The sequence below is a fragment of the Heloderma suspectum genome, chromosome 10, assembly GCF_057233095.1.
Source record: "Heloderma suspectum isolate Gila_16-S chromosome 10, 16-S_ref, whole genome shotgun sequence".
In the NCBI taxonomy this organism is placed as follows: domain Eukaryota; kingdom Metazoa; phylum Chordata; class Lepidosauria; order Squamata; family Helodermatidae; genus Heloderma; species Heloderma suspectum.
In genome coordinates this window covers 1,378,405-1,395,849 of record NC_139467.1, presented here as the reverse complement: position 1 = coordinate 1,395,849, position 17,445 = coordinate 1,378,405, and the positions used below count along the sequence as shown (strand labels likewise).

General features: G+C 50.0%; 1 protein-coding gene across 4 annotated transcripts; it reads right to left on the bottom strand.

The window, feature by feature from the left end:
- Window positions 1–1,168: 1,168 nt before the first annotated feature.
- LOC146337397 (uncharacterized) lies at window positions 1,169–17,040 on the bottom strand. 4 transcript variants are annotated; one of them, XM_084814533.1, is made up of 3 exons: window positions 15,567–17,040; window positions 9,623–13,408; window positions 1,169–4,538 (listed from the first exon to the last, which is right to left on the bottom strand). In XM_084814533.1, the coding sequence occupies exons 2-3, from the start codon at window positions 9,769–9,771 to the stop codon at window positions 3,602–3,604; spliced, it is 1,086 nt and encodes a 361-aa protein (XP_084670659.1). In that variant the 5' UTR covers window positions 9,772–13,408; window positions 15,567–17,040; the 3' UTR covers window positions 1,169–3,601. The 4 variants fall into 4 exon arrangements, with proteins under 4 accessions (XP_084670659.1, XP_084670660.1, XP_084670658.1 ...); XM_084814534.1 differs by having other exon boundaries at window positions 9,623–11,416; window positions 16,259–17,040; XM_084814532.1 differs by having other exon boundaries at window positions 9,623–17,040.
- Window positions 17,041–17,445: the final 405 nt, after the last annotated feature.

The following is a 17,445-nucleotide window of genomic DNA, read 5'->3' as shown; positions in this document are numbered from 1 at the left end:
TCTCGGTTCACATGCTGCTGAAGCCTAGCTTGTAGGATTTTGAGCATCACCTTGCTGGCATGTGAAATGAGCGCAATTGTGCGGTAGTTTGAACACTCTTTGGCGTTGCCCTTCTTTGGGATTGGAATGTAAACTGACCTTTTCCAGTCTTGCGGCCACTGTGGAGTGTTCCAAATTTGTTGGCATATTGAGTGCGGCACTTTAACAGCATCATCTTTTAGGATTTTAAATAGCTCAGCTGGAATACTGTCATCTCCACCCTTCCTAAGGCCCACTTGACTTCACTCTCTAGGCACAATACAGATGTGGATTACAAATAGTACGCTTGGAATTATATGGCCACTCCTCTGAAGCTGACGGATGGTGGAGGGTTGGAGATACTTTCACTTGAATTAGTTAACCAGGTGCGTTCCCTCTCAAGCAGATCAAAAAGGAGACATCTTATTTTGCTTTTCTGCTTTGCTTTCAGGCAGGACAGGAAGTTTGCAACTCCAAGCAGGAGATCACACCCTGGGCTCAAGTAAAGTGCACATGACTTCAGGGAAAGTCAACACAACTTGTAGCTAAAAATGAAACTGTAAGACGTGCGCATCTGCACGGTAGCCAGGAGCGGAGGAGGCTGCACTCTGCATGCATCTCAGGTAACTTCTTAACAGGCAGCCCGTCTTGAGAAGCCCTTACCAATGAGATATGGGAGCGAGAGGAGTGACAAAGGCACTCTGTAAATGCTCAGAGGCACCGCTATTGTTGCACATATTGCAGAGCTGAGTTGTCACATTCAGTAGACTCCAAAAGCCCTAGCTGGGATAATTGCCAATTCAGCTTATGTCTTTTCATCTGTGGAGCACTGGCACGGAGGTGGTCTGGCACACTGCAGTTGCTCCCAGCCCCCTGCTCCCAGAACAGGTCAGCAACCCAAGCAGGGGCCCAAAGAGAGCAATGCCCAACCTCTCCTCTGAGGAGAAATGGTTTATTATTTTCAGCTACCCTCAACTTACCTGCAAGAGGGGCACCAAAAGAAACACAAAGCTACAAGCGGCTATTCCTGGAACCGCCTCCCCCCGCCCACATACACACGATTCCATTGGCCCACGTTTGCACCTGTGCTAGGTAGGACACAGGCAGGCAGGCATGAGTGAATATGCACAGAACCTCTGACACAGAAAAGTCATTCAGACTAACTTTAATTAGATTTATTGGCAATTCAGTAATAGCTTTTACAAGATCCTCTCTGAAAACAATCAGAGGCCGATCCAATCACTGTTCCAACAACAGGAAGGAGACTTCTCCAGCCCCCAAGCCATCTGGGGAGGTGGCACACCCCACCGGTTTACAGGCATACCAATAACAGATGTGAGACCTTTGGGAATTGGGGCAAAGTTCGCAGGCAGCCCCAGCTGCAATTTGTATGAACGTAAGGAGGCACCCAGGGTCCAGGTGTGCACATCACTTTATGGCAAAGGCACTATGGGACATACAGAGCCTACTACTTGTGCAGGACTTACACTGCCCAGAAGATCCATACCCTCTGCCCATCCCCCACACCCTGTGGGATTTCTGAGCTGTCATGGTTCTTTGCCAGGGAGAGGCCCAGCAGAAAGCAGCTTCAGTGGACTGGGTGGGTGGCTGCCCCCCCCCCCCGGCACTCTTGGGGCCTGGATCTGGCTAGGAGGAGAAACCAGAGCCGCCTGCAAAGAACACGCATATAACAGTGTTATCTTCTCTGGGGAAGGGAGGAGGGAGGGGGAGCTTGCCCAGTAACTGACTTCCCAGCCTGCCCACCTCCCCTTTAACATACTTGGCAATAATTTATTACACTTATTAACAGCTTATTACTAACAACTTTGGCAAGAGAGCAACACATTTGGTTTTCTTCAAGTTTTAATCAAACGCAGATATCCTGACGTCTAGAAGGGGTATTTGCACTTTGGCCAATTCACTTTGGGGCTCCCAGCCACAGCTCAATGAGCACAGATAAACTGTGGAATTTGCTGCCGCCAGCCGTGATGACAGCCACCAACCTGGACAGCTCTAAAGGAAGACTGGACACATTCATGGCAGAAAGGGCTGCGATGAGAACGCATAGATGCCCTCCGCTGCCAGAGGCAGTATGCCAGGGAACACCAAGTACCGTGGTGAAATTGCATTCTTAGACTGTTGCAGGCATTGGGGCAGCTGGCTGGCTACTTTGGGAACAGAGACTAGCCTTGGTCTGATCCAGCAAGGCTCTTCTGTTCTTAATAGATTTAATGAGGAAGCAATTTGGATTATACTAGATGAAGCGGGACCAGGGTGGGACCTCCGACGGGGAAGGAACAACAGGGCACCAAACTGCAGAAAGGCAAAGGGTGTACGCCTTCAGCAAGGCTTCACCTGGGGGGGGGGGGTGGCAGCATACGGCCCACAGACTGCATCTGGCTGGATTTGCTGCTGTGGGGGCAGGGGCAGCAGCAAAACAAGTGGCAGTTCAGTGGCCGAAAAAAGTCAAATTTAGCCTTTTAGGCCACTGTCGTGGTACCGCCAATTGGGTCGCTGCCGCCGCCAGCATTCAGCTGTGTGCTGTGGGGGTGCAGTCCCTGGGGATTGAAACTGGTCTCCAGAGCCCCCCCAGTTGCCTGCCCTTTAATAAATGAAGGTCAACATGGGATATTCAGACTCTTTCCAAGAGAAATGCTGAGATGCACACAGCACTCACAGATATGGGTCCCAGCTGCCTTTCCCAATTCAGCATCCCAGGAGGAACAACTATCCTGGGAAATGAGAAGCTCAGCTCCTTCCCTGTCTGCGACACGGACACACCCGAGCAAACGCCAGAGCACAGCAACACGCCATTTCCAGTGCAAATTCCCACAATGGGCACATCTTGGGCAGCCAAGAATAGCACCCACTTCAGAAAAGTGCAATGGCTACCAGAACACTCTTGACCACTGGCCATTCCCAGGCAGAATGTGCAGCAGCTGTTATGCAGCCAGAACCAAAAACAGCCAGAATGCAGCCATGAGCAGGTCCAGGAATGCTAGAAGGCAGAAGCACCATTGCTGGGGTGCAACCCCAGTGTCCAAGAGGCAGTTGAAAGGCAATTCTAGGGCAGTTTCGGCCAAGCCAGCCGCACGCTTGGCAGAGGTAGCAAAGCAGGGATTCGGAGTCCAGCATGCCAGATCAAGGGCTGGCTAAAAGCAGCAGCAGCAGCAGCTTTTCTTCAAGGAAACAAGCTTTGGTACAGGGAGACTTGCCAGCTGTGGGGAAGCGGCGCTGCCCCCTTCCTGAGGTAAGGCTTGCCCCTTTCTAGCCTCCTGCTCCAGATATTGCTGGGAGCCCCGCTAGCGATGACCAGTCCTCTTTTCGCTGCTCAGATTCACTCCCTCCTACCCACGGACTGTAACATATTGCACTTGTAGCAAACAAATGTTCAGTCACATATTTGCATCCTTTCCAGAAGGATAAACACCAGTATTGCAAGAATAAACTACTTAATTTACTACTGTAAAAACTGTAAACAGCCCTTTTACTTTGGGAAATTGTATTGGGGGGCGGGGTCGTTGACCCGTAAACATTGGTGACTGCAGCATCCAGGTGATCCAGAGAGGCTGAGTGGATTTGTTTAGAAGCCGAGCAGAAGCCCCTCGGAACTGCTAAGGTCCCCCGTGCCTCTTGCATTCTGACTGAGAAAGTGCAGGGCCTCAGCCTGTGGGTTCTCGCATGCCCCCTGGTTTGCACAGACTGGACTGGGCTGCCCATCACTCGGCAGGACGCTCTCAAACTCCGAAGTATCGATGTCTGCAAAAAGATCATCTGAAGGCAGGTTACTTAGGTAGTTGGAGGTGAAGGCCTCGAAGCCCCCAGACACAGACTCGGAGAGGAGCTCCTCCTGGAAGAAGGTGTCCCAAGCACCAGCCTCCTGCTGTGGGTTCGCAGCTGCACCAGAGGAGGAGCCGAAAGCCTGATCAGCGCCAGCTCTAGGGCCAGCTGCACTCCTGTGGGAAGCAGTGCTGGGACCCTGCTGCAGAGCCCCTCCATACAAGCTCTCGCCTGCGCTGGGAAAGAATGAATCCAGAAGCAGGTCAGCTAAGCCTCGGTCGCCAGCCTCCTTCCCCACATCCTGGCCAGGGGTGGGGAAGGCTGATGCCGCACCGGTGCTGCTGTGTGTACCAGACATCTCCATCTGCGCATGGCCCACTGCGCGCTGAAGTTGCTCCTCTGGGTCCAACAGAGGGGCTGCACTTCCAGGGCCACCACAGCCTGGCCAGGGACCTGGACTTGAGGCATGGGAAGGTGGAGCCCCCCGGGGGAGCTGCTGGGGGACCTCTTCTCGATCCCCTTGGCTCAAGGGCTGGGTGTCGTTTTCCTTGAGGTGTTTGATGGTGTTCTTGAGCAGCACAAATCGGCGGATCTCCTCGGTACATAGTGCGGGCGACACAAGATATTCCTTCAGCGATGTGAGCAGCAGAGAGTGGCACATGCAGCTGGGGCTCTTGGCAGAGTCATGGTCCTGCTCAAAGGTCTTGCGTTTGATGCCGAGAGCCCTGGTCTCCCTGGAGCTGGGGGATGATGGAAGACACAAATCAGCATGTGTGAGGAGAACTTAACACACATAGCATGCAAACCAGATTCCAGAATGGAATCTGAATGGAAGCCAGATTCCGGCTGAACATCAGGAAAAACTTCCTGACTGTTAGAGCAATACAATGGAACCAATTCCCCAGGGAGGCAGTGGGCTCTCCCACACTGGAGGCGTTCAAGATGAGGCTGCTGGACAGCCATCTGTCAGGGATGCTCTGACTTGGATTCCTGCATTGAGTAGGGGGTTGGACTCGATGGCCTTGTAGGCCCCTTCCAACCCTACTATTCTATGATTCTAACCACACACAGCTCAGCCATTGCAGAGATGTCACCATTGTTATCCACCTTGCGGATGGAAAGGTAGGATACAAAGAACAGAATCGGTTTCTTTTCTCCAGGTTATCTTCCTTGGAGATTCACCCCTTGCAAGCATCCATGGACACAGGATTATGGAGAGGGAAGCCCAGGCTTGCAGACTAGGAGTTGCCTGTAGGTGACCAGGCAGAACAATTGAACTGGCTCCCCCCACACCCTTTTCAGGTGGTTGATGTGCAACGAATTCCTAGCGTGGTCAGGATAGTAACGTTTGTGGGATTCCTTGCAAGGCTTGATCATCTACGAGGAATAACCCCATCCTGTCCCTCAACAGAAATGTGCACAAACTCATTTATAGTTCTCCGAATTGCATAGTAGATGCGCCACTGTGTGGAGGGCACCCATACGAGGGGTTCTTTCATTTATTTATTACACTTATTTGTTGCTTCCTACTGCAAAAGCAACTTACACAAGATCAATGAAAACAACCAATCAATGTGGGGCTGGATAATGCTGACTGCATGGAACTAGGGCCACTTTACACATGTTCGTTTGGGATACAAGTGTGCGGGGGGTGGTGGTGACAAGACCATGGTAGCAGACACGACCGCTGAGCTAAGTGCATTGTGAGGCCAGCCCAAGACATTTTGCCGCCTGAGGCAAATGTTAAAATGCCCTCTTCCCCATACTGAAGTCAACTGGAGTGGCAGTTGAATCATACTTCATTACTGGTGCAGGGCCAGCGCCCGCCCGTGCCCCTAGTTTGAGGGGCACAGGGCAGGCAGGGTGGCACAAGCAGCCCTTTTCCCCAGCGCCTCACCGCTCCCAAGCATCTGGCTGCCTGAGGCAGCTTCCTCACTCTGCCTGGGGGGGTGGGTCCTGTGCCTGTATTTAAATGTCCGAGAAAGCCAGCACACACACCCTTGTACATGCACGGGAACTTCTCTGTGGGACTAGGAACTGCCTCTGGGCATGAGCTCATGTAGTTTGGGGAAGAGAAACACATGTTCCGCCCATATTGAACATCTATATGGAGCTTCATTGTTTGAGTTACTAAGACTGCAGGCGTCAGCACATCTGCACGTGCTCTCGGATCTGCTTTGACGCAAGGCAGGCTGGGTCCATGCACGCAGCAGAATCGGGGGCTAAAATGGTATTTATTCCATCTTTATCCTGCCTTTGTCTCCAAGTTACCTGAGTGGCATGCATGCCTCCCCCACCCTGCTGCCCTTTTATCCTCAGACAAACTCTGGATTTGGTCAGGCTGAACGTGCGAGCCTGGCCCAAGATCTCCCAACAGGTTTCATGGCTGGCTGGATGTCTGAACCCAGGCCCCTCCAGTCCTAGTCTAACATTCAAACCACTACACCTCCACGACTGTACTAGAAAGGACTATTATTGCAGGTGGGTAAGGAGAGAATAACTTTTTGAATAAGAAAATCCTAGAGTAATCCTAGAGTAATAAAGGAACTGGCAGAAGAAATCTCAGAACCGCTGTCTATTCTCTTTGAGAAATCATGGAGGACGGGGGAAGTGCCAGATGACTGGAAAAGGGCTAATGTCCCTATCTCCAAAAAGGGTAAAAAGGAGGAAGCTGGGAACTACAGATCAGTCAGTCTGACATCAATCCCTGGGAAAATGCTGGAGCAGAGGATAAAGCAATCCATCTGTAAGCACCTTGAAAACAATGCAGTGATGACTCAAAGCCAACATGGATTTGTCAAGAACAAATCCTGCCAGATGAATCTGATCTCATTTTTTGATCAAGTAACCTCCCTTGTGGATCATGGGAATGCTGTAGACATCATATACCTCGACTTCAGCAAAGCTTTCAACAAAGTGCCCCATGATATCCTGATGAGCAAACCAGCGCAAAGTGGGCTAGATGGAACAACGATCTGGTGGATCCACAGTTGGCTACAGAATCGGCCTCAAAGAGTGCTTATCAATGGGATCTCCAACTGGGGAGTGGTAATGAGTGGGGCACCGCAGGGCTCAGTCCTGGGCTCAGTGCTCTTCAACATTTTTCTTAATGACTTGGAGGAGGTGGTGCAGGGAATGCTGATCAAATTTGTAGATGACACAAAATTGGGCGGGATAGCTAATACCTTGGAAGACAGAAACAACATTCAAAGTGATCTGGATAGACTGGAGTGCTGGGCAGAAAACAACAGAATGCCATTTCAAAGGGAGAAATGCCATGTTCTGCACCTAGGAAAAAGAAACCAAATGTACAGTTACAAGATGGGGGATATGTGGCTCAGCAACACTACAGGCAAGAAGGATCTTGGAATTGTTGATCACAAGCTGAATATGAGCCAACAATGTGATATGGCTGCAAAAACGGCAAATGCCATTTTGGGCTGCATTAATACAAGCATAGCTTCCAAATCCCGGGAAGTACTAGTTTCCTCTACTCAGCACTGCTTAAGCCGCATCTGGAGTACTGTGTCCAGTTCTGGGCACCACACTTGAAGAAGGATGCAGTCAAACTGGAGAGGGTTCAGAGGAGGGCAACAAAGATGATCAGGGGACTGGAAACAAAGCCCTATGAACTGAGACTGAAAGAACTGGGCATGTTTAGCCTTGAGAAGAGAAGACTGAGGGGAGATATGATAGTGCTCTTCAAGTACTTGAAAGGTTGTCACAGAGAAGAAGGCCAGGATCTCTTCTCGATCATCCCAGAGTGCAGGACACGGAATCATGGGCTCAAGTGACAGGAAGCCAGATTCCGGCTGAACATCAGGAAAAACGTCCCGACTGTTAGAGCAATATGACAATGGCACCAATTACCTGGAGAGGCAATGGGCTCTCCCACACTGGAGGCATTCAAGACGAGGCTGGACAGCCATCTGTCAGGGATGCTCTGACCTGGATTCCTGCATTGAGCAGGGGGTTGGACTTGATGGCCTTGTACGCCCCTTCCAACCCACTATTCTATGATTTTATGAAGAACTCCTCAAAGATAGAAAACTAGCACACGAAGAAAAAATGTTCTGGCTCATCCCCTCACCAGCTGTGCTGATTTTCTCTTTACAAGGCATGGGTAGCATAGGGGTACAAATGTTCCCCTGTGCTCAAGCCCCTGCCTAGTCCTGCCCACAGATGCCTAGAGTCTGAAGCGGAGCAGTCTACCTTACCACCTCGTTCTGCTGCGTGGGCAGTCTAGGCCAAGGATGGGTGGCTGTGGCCATGGCCTTGCTGTACAGATTTTCAAGATGTGGGGAAAGGGAAGCATCCTCAGGTGTTCATGGCCTCTGAAGGAAATCCTCCTTCTCCCAGGGGCGCTAGCAGGATTTGCAGGCTGCATACCTTCTGTGCTGAGGCAGCTTTCCTTCCAGCTTGCTCTATACCTCACACAGCTGGCCTTCCCCAAGCTGCTGGGTGCCATCAAGATGTTTTGAACTGTAGCTCCACCAGCATGGCCAATGGTCAGGGGAGAGGTAGGCCAAACTGTCACCAGGCTGGAGAGGTGCTACCGCTGCTGCTCCGTCAGCACTGCTGGACCGGAGGACGTTCCCTCAGGCTGCAAGATCCAGTTAGCACCAGGAGTGGGCAACTTGCGGCCCTGCACATGTTTTGGCCTGCAAGTCCCATCAGTACAAGCCAGGATGGCCACTGGTGAGGGATCATGGGACACCTGGAGGGCCACAATTCGCCACCCATGAATTAGCTGGTGAGCCAAAGGACAGCTCAAGAGGGTTCCCAAAGTTCCAGCGAAGCTCGTGCAAGCTGTTTGGCCACATCTGCCTAGGGCCACAAAGATCTCCGACACCTTCCTCCAACCTACGCACAGCATCTCCGCTTAAGAAGTGAACATATGAGCACAGGAGCACTGTGGCGAGTAGGCTTACCCTGAAAGATGGCTGACGAGCCTTGTAAAATTTAAGCGATACAAGCGCAGCAGTTGCCCAGAAGAACCGAGTGCCCTGGGACACCAAGATGGGCCCCCCGCCCCGCATTCGTCCGCGCTTAAGAGACGGCAGGCGAGAGCTGCTCTGCGGTCAGTGGCCTTGGCGACGCCCCTCGGCGACGCCGGAGAAGGAAGCAGCCCGGCGCTGCTGCCCGCCGCGCCGAGGGGGCGTCCTCCCTCTCCAAGACCCGCCGCGCCGAGGGGGCGCGCCCAGGCCAGCGGCAGCCGCCCCAGCCTCTGGCCGTGACTCGCCCATCCCCCGGCCGTCCGCGCGCGAAGGGAGGGGGCTTCCCCGCCCGCTCTGCCGCCCCTCCCCCACCAGGAAGGCGGGATTCAGGGGCGAGCAGCGGCAAGGGCAGGAGGCTCGGCGGCCCAGACGGGGGTCGGGGCACGGATCGTCGGGTGCGCAGCTCCCGCAACCCAGATGAACTGCCCGCCGGACACAGAAGCCGCGCGCACGAGGGGCGGGGGCGCGCGCTCAGGAAGCCTCCCCGCGCGCTGGCCTCGCCACCGACGCTCGGAGAAGCAAGCAAGGAGCTCCGCCGAAGCGGGGGTACGCCAGCGCCACCGCGGAGGAGGGGACCTGCTGCGAATAACTGCTATGACCTCCTGGGGAATAAAGTCCCGGGTACGATTACGAGGAGCTGACGTCGAGACGCCGGGGAACTCGAGGCCAGCCGCCCTCGGCCCGAGAAGGGTCCCCGCCCGAGGGATGTTGCCCTGAACCGGCGAGCCAAGCCCCGCACCCCCACCGACGGGGGCACACCCCTCCCCTGAGCACGGGGGAGTCACTCCTGCGCACCCCTGCCCAGCGGGGCCGGGAAGGAGACTTGCCTGCGGGGCCGGGGGGGCTCCATCGGCGGCTCGAGGTCCCGCGGCGCGCCGGACTCGCCTCTCCCGGCTGCGGAGCCCGGACGCCGCCGGCAGCGGGCGCAGGATGCTTGGCGGTCATTGGTGGGCTCGCGGGACAGCCGCGCTCTCATTGGCTGAGGCCTCACCTGGCAGGCGCTCAGGTGCGGCGGCAGGGGGCGGGCGCTCGCGGATGGCGCTCTGGGCGCGCGGCCCGACCTGTTCTCTAGGGGCGCAGCAAGCTCCCCGCGTAGCCTCCGGGCCCAGCGCTGGGTCTCAGGCCGGGGGCTGCTGCCCTACTCCTACCAGTCCAGCCAGTTTGGGCCACCTGCGCACAGAACCTTGCCCAAGGGCCCGCTGCTCTGGTGCCACCATTGACCCCCCACCCACCCACCCACACACAGAGTGGGGTGCTGCCTGCAGCCCAGAAACACAAGGGCAGCCTAGAACAGCGTTCACCCCTCCATCGAGCTGAGCCTAGAGCCCAGGCAGCAGGTTCACGTTCTGGATGGCACTATATTGGGCATATAAACACCCACTTATATTGGAAACCTGCTGACCACTACACAAACCTACATGCTTCCAACTTCCACCCAGAACACACTCCAAAATCCATTGTTTACAGCCAAGCCCTACAATACAACTGTATCTGTTCAGTTTCTGCCCAGCTTAAGGACTGAAGCAGGCATTCCTTGAACTACAATACCCTACCTCCCACCCAATACCCATGAAGTGAAAAGACAGACCAACAAGGTCAGAGGAACAACCTACTACAGGACAGACCCAGAAGAGAAAGTAGCAGAACATAGCTTCCATTTCCCAGCTAAAAGCACTCAGACATTTCATCCGTAATCCGCAGACCATCCTGGTCAACAACACTTCCCTCTCACCAGCCTTGGGTGGCAGGCCTGTTCACATCTACAGACAGCCCCAACCTAAAACAGCACCTTGTTGTTGTCGTTCAGTCGTTCAAAGAGTCGTGTCCGACTCTTTGTGACCCCATGGACCATAGCATGCCAGGCCTTCCTGTCCTGCGCTCTCTCCCACAGCGTGCTCAAGTTCATATTCATTGCTTCGGTGATGCTATCTAGCCATCTCATCCTCTGCCGTCCCCTTCTCCTTTTGCCTTCAGTCTTTCCCAGCATCAGGGTCTTTTCCAGAGAGTTTTCTCTTCGCATTAGGTGGCCTAAATATTTGAGCTTCAGCGTCAGTATCTGTCCTTCCAATGAGCACTCAGGGCTGATTTCCTTGAGGATGGACTGATCTGACCTCCTTGCAGTCCAGGGGACTGGTAAGAGTCTTCTCCAGCACCACAGTTTGAAGGCATCGATTCTTCGGCGCTCAGCCTTCCTTATAGTCCAGCTCTCACAGCCATACATTACTACTGGGAAAACCATAGCTTTGATTAGACGGACCTTTGTCGGCAAGGTGATGTCTCTGCTTCTTACTATGCTGTCTAGGTTGGCCATAGCTTTCCTCCCAAGGAGCAAGCGTCTTTTAATTTCATGGCTACAGTCACCGTCTGCGGTGATCTTGGAGCCCAAGAAAGTAAAATCTGTCACTGCTTCCATTTCTTCCCCTTCTATATGCCAGGAAGTGATGGGGCCAGATGCCATGATCTTAAGTTTTCTTAATGTTGAGTTTCAAACCAGCTTTTGCACTCTCCTCTTTCACCCTCAACAAGAGGCTCTTTAGATCCTCTTCGCTTTCTGCCATTAGGGTGGTATCATCTGCATATCGGAGGTTGTTGATAATTCTCCCAGCAATCTTAATTCCGACCTGTTGTTGCAGAACCCAGAGTCAGAGAGACCACGGAGTGAAGGAAAAAGAGATTATTTATTTAACGTGCGGGCTTAAGGCTGGAATCATTTCCAAAGAGCCAGAAGCCCCGATTTACATCAACACATTGGTTTTATAGACATTGTGACACATATGAAACGGCTCCTCCTCTCCCTCACGCATGGGGTTGCAATCCTCAACATTTCTTCTCTTAGCACTATTGTTTATAATACAAGAACTGGGTTATAGGGTAGCCATGATAAGGAGAGAACAGAAGAGAACAGCAGAGAACAAGATATACAATTGTATGACCTTTGACAAGATAAGAATTCCTGTGTCTCGTCAGCTTACAACAATATATTTAAGGGAGAAAGAGCTCAGCAAGAACATGAAGCATGAGACTGCATGAGGCTACTTAGTCTGTCCCCCAATATGGCTGCTACATTCCCCCCTTAAATGCATAATTTCATTACAATTATAGCATTTTTGATAACCATACAAAGCTTTTTGTGACATACATATTACTTAGCCTTTTGTTGGGCTATTAGAGCGTAGAGGGCAGCAGTTTTATTAGCTGAGACATAAAACAGATTGGTTAAACAGCGCATAAGACAAGGAACGCAGAGACATAACAGTATCTTTATGAACAACACTGGTAGAATTAGGATGAACAATGCTTTAAGCCAGCTAAGATCTGGAAGCCAAGGGGTCAACTAATTGAGCTAATTGTTTTGTCTTATTGTTTTGTTAGCTCCTATATTGTGCAGCTTGTTGATCTGTTCATCTACAGCATTGCCATTATCAGTTAAGTTAAAACAACAGAGCTTTTGGTGTGTCTCACAACTTAAATGATGAAGAAGGAAGAGGTAATCTATACCAGCTCTATTTTCTAGAACTGCACCTCTTAGATCACGCAACTCTTTATTTAACAATGACAATGCTCGTGAGGTTGATCTTTAGACCATTAGCCAAGGCTAAACCTGGAACCCTAACCAGTGACATTGCTAAGGCCAATTTTTCTGAGTCAGAATATAACTGCACATGACTATTACAATTTTTAGTTAGTTGGAGTGCTCGAGGCTGCCGTCGACGGATTTTCTCGGGCTACAGGGGAAGAATTGGCACCAGTTCAATTGGCGGCTGAGGCAACATGGGTGGTTATTAGACAAGTTGGCAGGAATGAATGACCAAGTGCGGGAACTACATGTCTAAAACCATCCATGAGGCAAAAGTATGTGGGCATTATTAAAAGATATGTTTTGAATTTTATTACAGTGGAAGGGGGCCAGGGATAGCTTTATATTTTCTGGAAAATTTTTGACAATTAAGCATTCGTGCACACGTAGCATTTGTTTCAGCAACGATGGGGGTGCGTAGAGTGAACTCTGTAGGGGGTAGGATCTTTGCAACCACGCCCCAATTAGCATTTTGGGAATAAGTTAAACTTACACCATAAACTCTTAACATGGTATCTTTTTGAATTTTCCCAGGATGTCTACAGACAGGTATTAAGCAAGAGCTAATAAGCCTGTTTGCAGGTATACCTCTTGGCAAACAAAAATGTTTTACTCTCGTGATGTTAGCCAGGTGAAGCCAGTAATTATCAGCAAATCACTGGGACAAACTTCTTTTTTCAGGAGCAGACCCCCCCTTTTGCACCTTATTAAGGAGACACAATGCAACACTACTAACACTACAACACGCATGTTTGATCTTCTTTGGGATCTGACCGTACGCTGGGCAGCTATTCACCTGGCAAGCTGCAGTAGGGTCTAGTCCCCTTCTTCAATTCTCTAGTTGCAGGTCTGACCGTACGCAGGGGGACAGTTTCCCGGTGTGTCCACAGTAAGGTCTAGCCTGAGTCTTCTTACTGCTTTTTCAGAATGATTTTTAAAGGATTTTCAGGATTTTTGTTTACAGTCTACTCTCCCCCTCTCGCTGTCTTGACTCGTGTCCTATGTATCCAGGGTTTAACTCCAGCTGCTTTCATAGCTGTGGGGGTGGAAAGTATGACAGTTTTCAGTCCTCTCCATCTGGGAGTCAAAGGGTTATTTTTCCCTCTTTAACTCATACTTTAACTCTTGGTTGGAAAGGATGAGCTTCTGTGATGGGAATGGCTTATTTTTTTAAGACAAAGCGACGCTGGGCTTGAAGAACTTTGCTCAGTGTTTGAACTTCTTGTTTAAGGCTAAGGTTTGCTTGCCTTTGATGCTGCTCCAGTGTCAATTATGAAGTCAATGTCACGGCCCCTCACAGTCAATGTCACGGCCCCTCTCAAGCTGTCTCCCTCTTCGCCCATTCTGGCCCCTTTGGTTTTTTCCTTTGTGTATTTGATTTATTTTATTTGGGCATTCATGCCACTAATGTCTATCTTGTCCACGCTGGGCACACTGGTTCTTTTTTAAGAATCTTCTGCCTCTGCCGGGTCTTCTTCTTTTCTTCTTTCGTCCACGTCTTCTTGGGCCTCTGGGTTGAGGGGGGTATACTGGCGATAGGCATTTGAAAGACGCTCCAAGTACGCTCTGGGGCCTCGGTGGCACCTTGCAGCACTTTAGACACTTTGGTCATATTAAATGACTTCTTCATACCTGCTTTCATGGCTTTTAACAGCAGGGTTTGATACTGGGTGAGGCGCTCTAGCCCCACTTGTGTTTTGGGATTCCAGCGAGGGGGGGATTTACTTACAAGGAGACTTTATTGGGTAACTTACAGCACACAGGCGTACTTAATGGTTGGATCAGACAGCTTCTCTGAGCCACGAGCTATTGGGCTAAATGGGTTTTTATACCATACATGTTACCCATGAGGCAGCACAACACTAGCAAGCATTTTCAGCATAGGCTAGAAGTGTTTGGTTCTCAGGCACAGCTTCTTGTAAACAACTTCGCTTCCCAAAGTGCTTGATAACACTTTTATTTATTAGTATGGGAAGACAAATTTTTTCTCTTTCTTTTGCTTTTTTTTTTCTTTGCTGATCTGCCTGTATTGCAGATCATGTTTCAAACTTTTTACCTAAAACTTTCTGCTCCATGCACTAGCCTTGTCTCTTTATTTGTCTTTTTCAAGTTAAACTCACTTACTTAAACCTTTCTGCCTTACACTAGTCCCAATGACTCACATTTGGGATAGGCTCTTCTTCTCCTTCTAGTTACATTTTCTTCATTTTAAAGAACTATTACATTATTGTGGCTACTTTACCCCAGGTAATAAGCTCCAGGCACAATCAGCTGCTTTTAATTTATCCTGGGGGCAACTATGGCCACGCTTCTTTTTTATAAATGTTTTTTTTTTGCCTCTTGCCTTTTCTTTTTTTCCCCTCTCTCTTCTCTATCTGTCTGCTACTTTCTCTATTCCTTCTTTTTTACTTGCTTTTGTCTTTTTTTCTTGTCATCCATTGGGAACCACACTTAGTATCATTTGGAGTTGCAACTAACACTAATTTGCAAATATCACATATACTTTATGATATCTAAAAAATCATAAAATATATACAACAAACTTTTTCTGCAATTTAACACAATGAATGGAAAACACTTCTTGCATGGTAAGGCATGATGGAGCAGATCCAGCAATCATACTGGTCTTCTGGCTGAAAGCTCAGGGCTCATTAAAATCAAGGGACGGGCATACCCACACACGCAGAGTTCTAGGTCACCATTTTTGCATCGGCAACTCTATGCTGCATGAGTTCTGGCAGAAGGAAATCTAAAAGTTATAGATCAAACTCAGCCTGCTGTACACTGAGCTGACTACAAACATAGACACACGGTCCACAGCGATGAGAGTTCAAGTTTATCAAAAGCTTCACAGCACTGTCCATGGCAAGTCTTTGACAATTTAAAATTTTAGTTCATGTGCAGAGTGTCTCAAAAAAGCCCAGATGATGATGGAGGCAAACAGTGACGGCTCTGGGCAATGAAGATGCGATGTTTCCAGCAAAGGCTCTCTACTTTTGCATCAGTTTAAAAAGGGAAAGTGTGGCCCTACACCCCTTCTGACAGACAAGGGCCTTTAACATTTTAGCAAGGCCTCTGTCTAAACAGAGCGGCACAGCTCAGCTCTCTAGCCGTGACGCTTTAACCTGGGCAACTCCTTTGTAAATTTTATTTTACTTCTGTCAGGTTCTCTCACAGACATTTTAAAAACTTACTCTTTTTTTTTTCTCTTCTAACCTGGTACACGAAAGCACTGAAACACTGAGTGCTGAAACTCAGGACGCTGGGGGTTGATGGGCATCGCCTTATACTTGCATTTTTCAAGCAGCCATTAATCTTCGGGGAGGCGGTGGGGTGATTTGCAGGACTTTAAAGGCAAGCTTCTCAGTTTGTTTGTATTTGTAAATCCCAAGCTCAAAACAGGACACGATGAGGTACAGGGCATCCAAATTCTTGCTTTGGCACGGGCAACAAATAACTCGGGTTAGCTTTCTTCGCTGGGGTCTCAAACAGGAAAACAGTCTTAATTTAAAGTTGTAACATCACTGACAGCGTCAGCTAGCCAGCTACACAGATCTCATTGTTTTTTAAGACAGTTGCTCCAATATCTTCTTCTCTTCTCAATCAGGTTGGGTCTCCCAGCTTACACAGTTTATTGCAGCTTTCAGGAGAATGGTAGTAGCGTGATTTTGGCTTGGCCAGGAACATGCTGTCTGGTTTCTCGGTCTCTTTAGCACACACACTTAGGCAGTGTAACACTGGACACTCAAATCAGTGAGATTTCTTCATTGCAGGGAATCCCACGGCAAAAGCTTAATGGTTACGCTCTTTAGAAATCATATAGCCGATGGTCAGTAGCTACAGGCTCTATGCAATTCTAACACAGTTCAAAGCTAAACACGTTTACCTTGACAGAGATCTTCAACATGGTCTCTCCGCTTCATTCTGCTTTGGGACAGTCTTATGGCACACTTTTCACTCAAAGAGGGGTCTAGCCTGTGCTCTGGGGGCTGATTCTTCACCTTTATTTTCTATTTTGCCTTCATCTTCTGGGTCTTCATTTTCAGTTTCCATTTCTTAGGGATTTCATCTCAATTAGGCGAGGTGATGATGTTGCACAACTCAGAATGTTGTGGGCAATTTTCCTGCCCCCCCTCTCTCGGCGCGCTAGGCTAACAGCTACTTCTTCGGCCTTACACTCTCACGCTCCCACGCTTTGTTAAAAGCCAGACTGTCCTGCAACATTTTTCTAATAAACAGCCTCAGATCTTGTTCTTTTTTTCCTCTCAGCTCAACCTTGAGCTTTTTGCTGTTTTCTCTCTCTATTCTGAATCTTTTAAAAAAACCTTTTTCCTTCTTTGTTTGACATACATCTCAAGGGGGTGCAAGGTTTGCTTCCCCCACCATCCATAGCCTCCCTCCTAAATTGAAGACAGACACAATTAGGGAATGGGAATTGGTCAGTGAGTAAGGGGTCTCACTGGCCGACACAAGAGGATTTTACACACCACGCACTTTGCTACTGGCCTGGGCACCCGGACGGTCAACGGTATGCTTCAGAAACCGCAGTAGCCACTCACACAATCATCAATCTCTCCACTACATCCATATGTCCCTGCCACCCACTTTTCCCACTTTTTACCAGAGCGGAAAACGGCTTCCCCAGCTTCCTCAGCTTCCTACTGAGTACTGGCATGCTGGGTACTGGCGCCCACTCGGGGGTGTGATCAGGCCCCCCTTCTACTCGCAAGGAGTAGGTTCTTTTGTATACGTATACCACCAACACTGACCTTCTTCATAAGGCGGGGCCCTCTTTTTTTCTGCCCAGTGGCCTTTCTCCCTAAAGGCGGGGCCCTCTTTTTCCCATATACTTGCCTTTCTCCTGAAGGCTTCCAATGTGGGTTTCAACTCAATTGCAGCTGCGATACAGGCAGGGCTCAAGTTCCTTCCTCCGCTTCTCAAGGTTCTCTTGCCGCTCGCTGCCGTTTGGGCGATCCCGGTGCAGGCTTTCTCCCATTCACTCGACAAAAAGGTCAGTGGTGCCAAGAAAGGGAGGCATGCGCCGAGCTCGTCTTCCCGGTGCGGCGATCAAGA

Excerpts from the sequence above, each read along its gene's own strand:
- LOC146337397 (XM_084814532.1), bottom strand. The coding sequence starts at position 9,771 with ATGAGAGCGCGGCTGTCCCGCGAGCCCACCAATGACCGCCAAGCATCC. Across the intron at positions 4,539-9,622 it reads GAGCCCCCCCGGCCCCGCAG|CTCCAGGGAGACCAGGGCTC; the intron begins GCAAGTCTCCTT and ends ATCATCCCCCAG.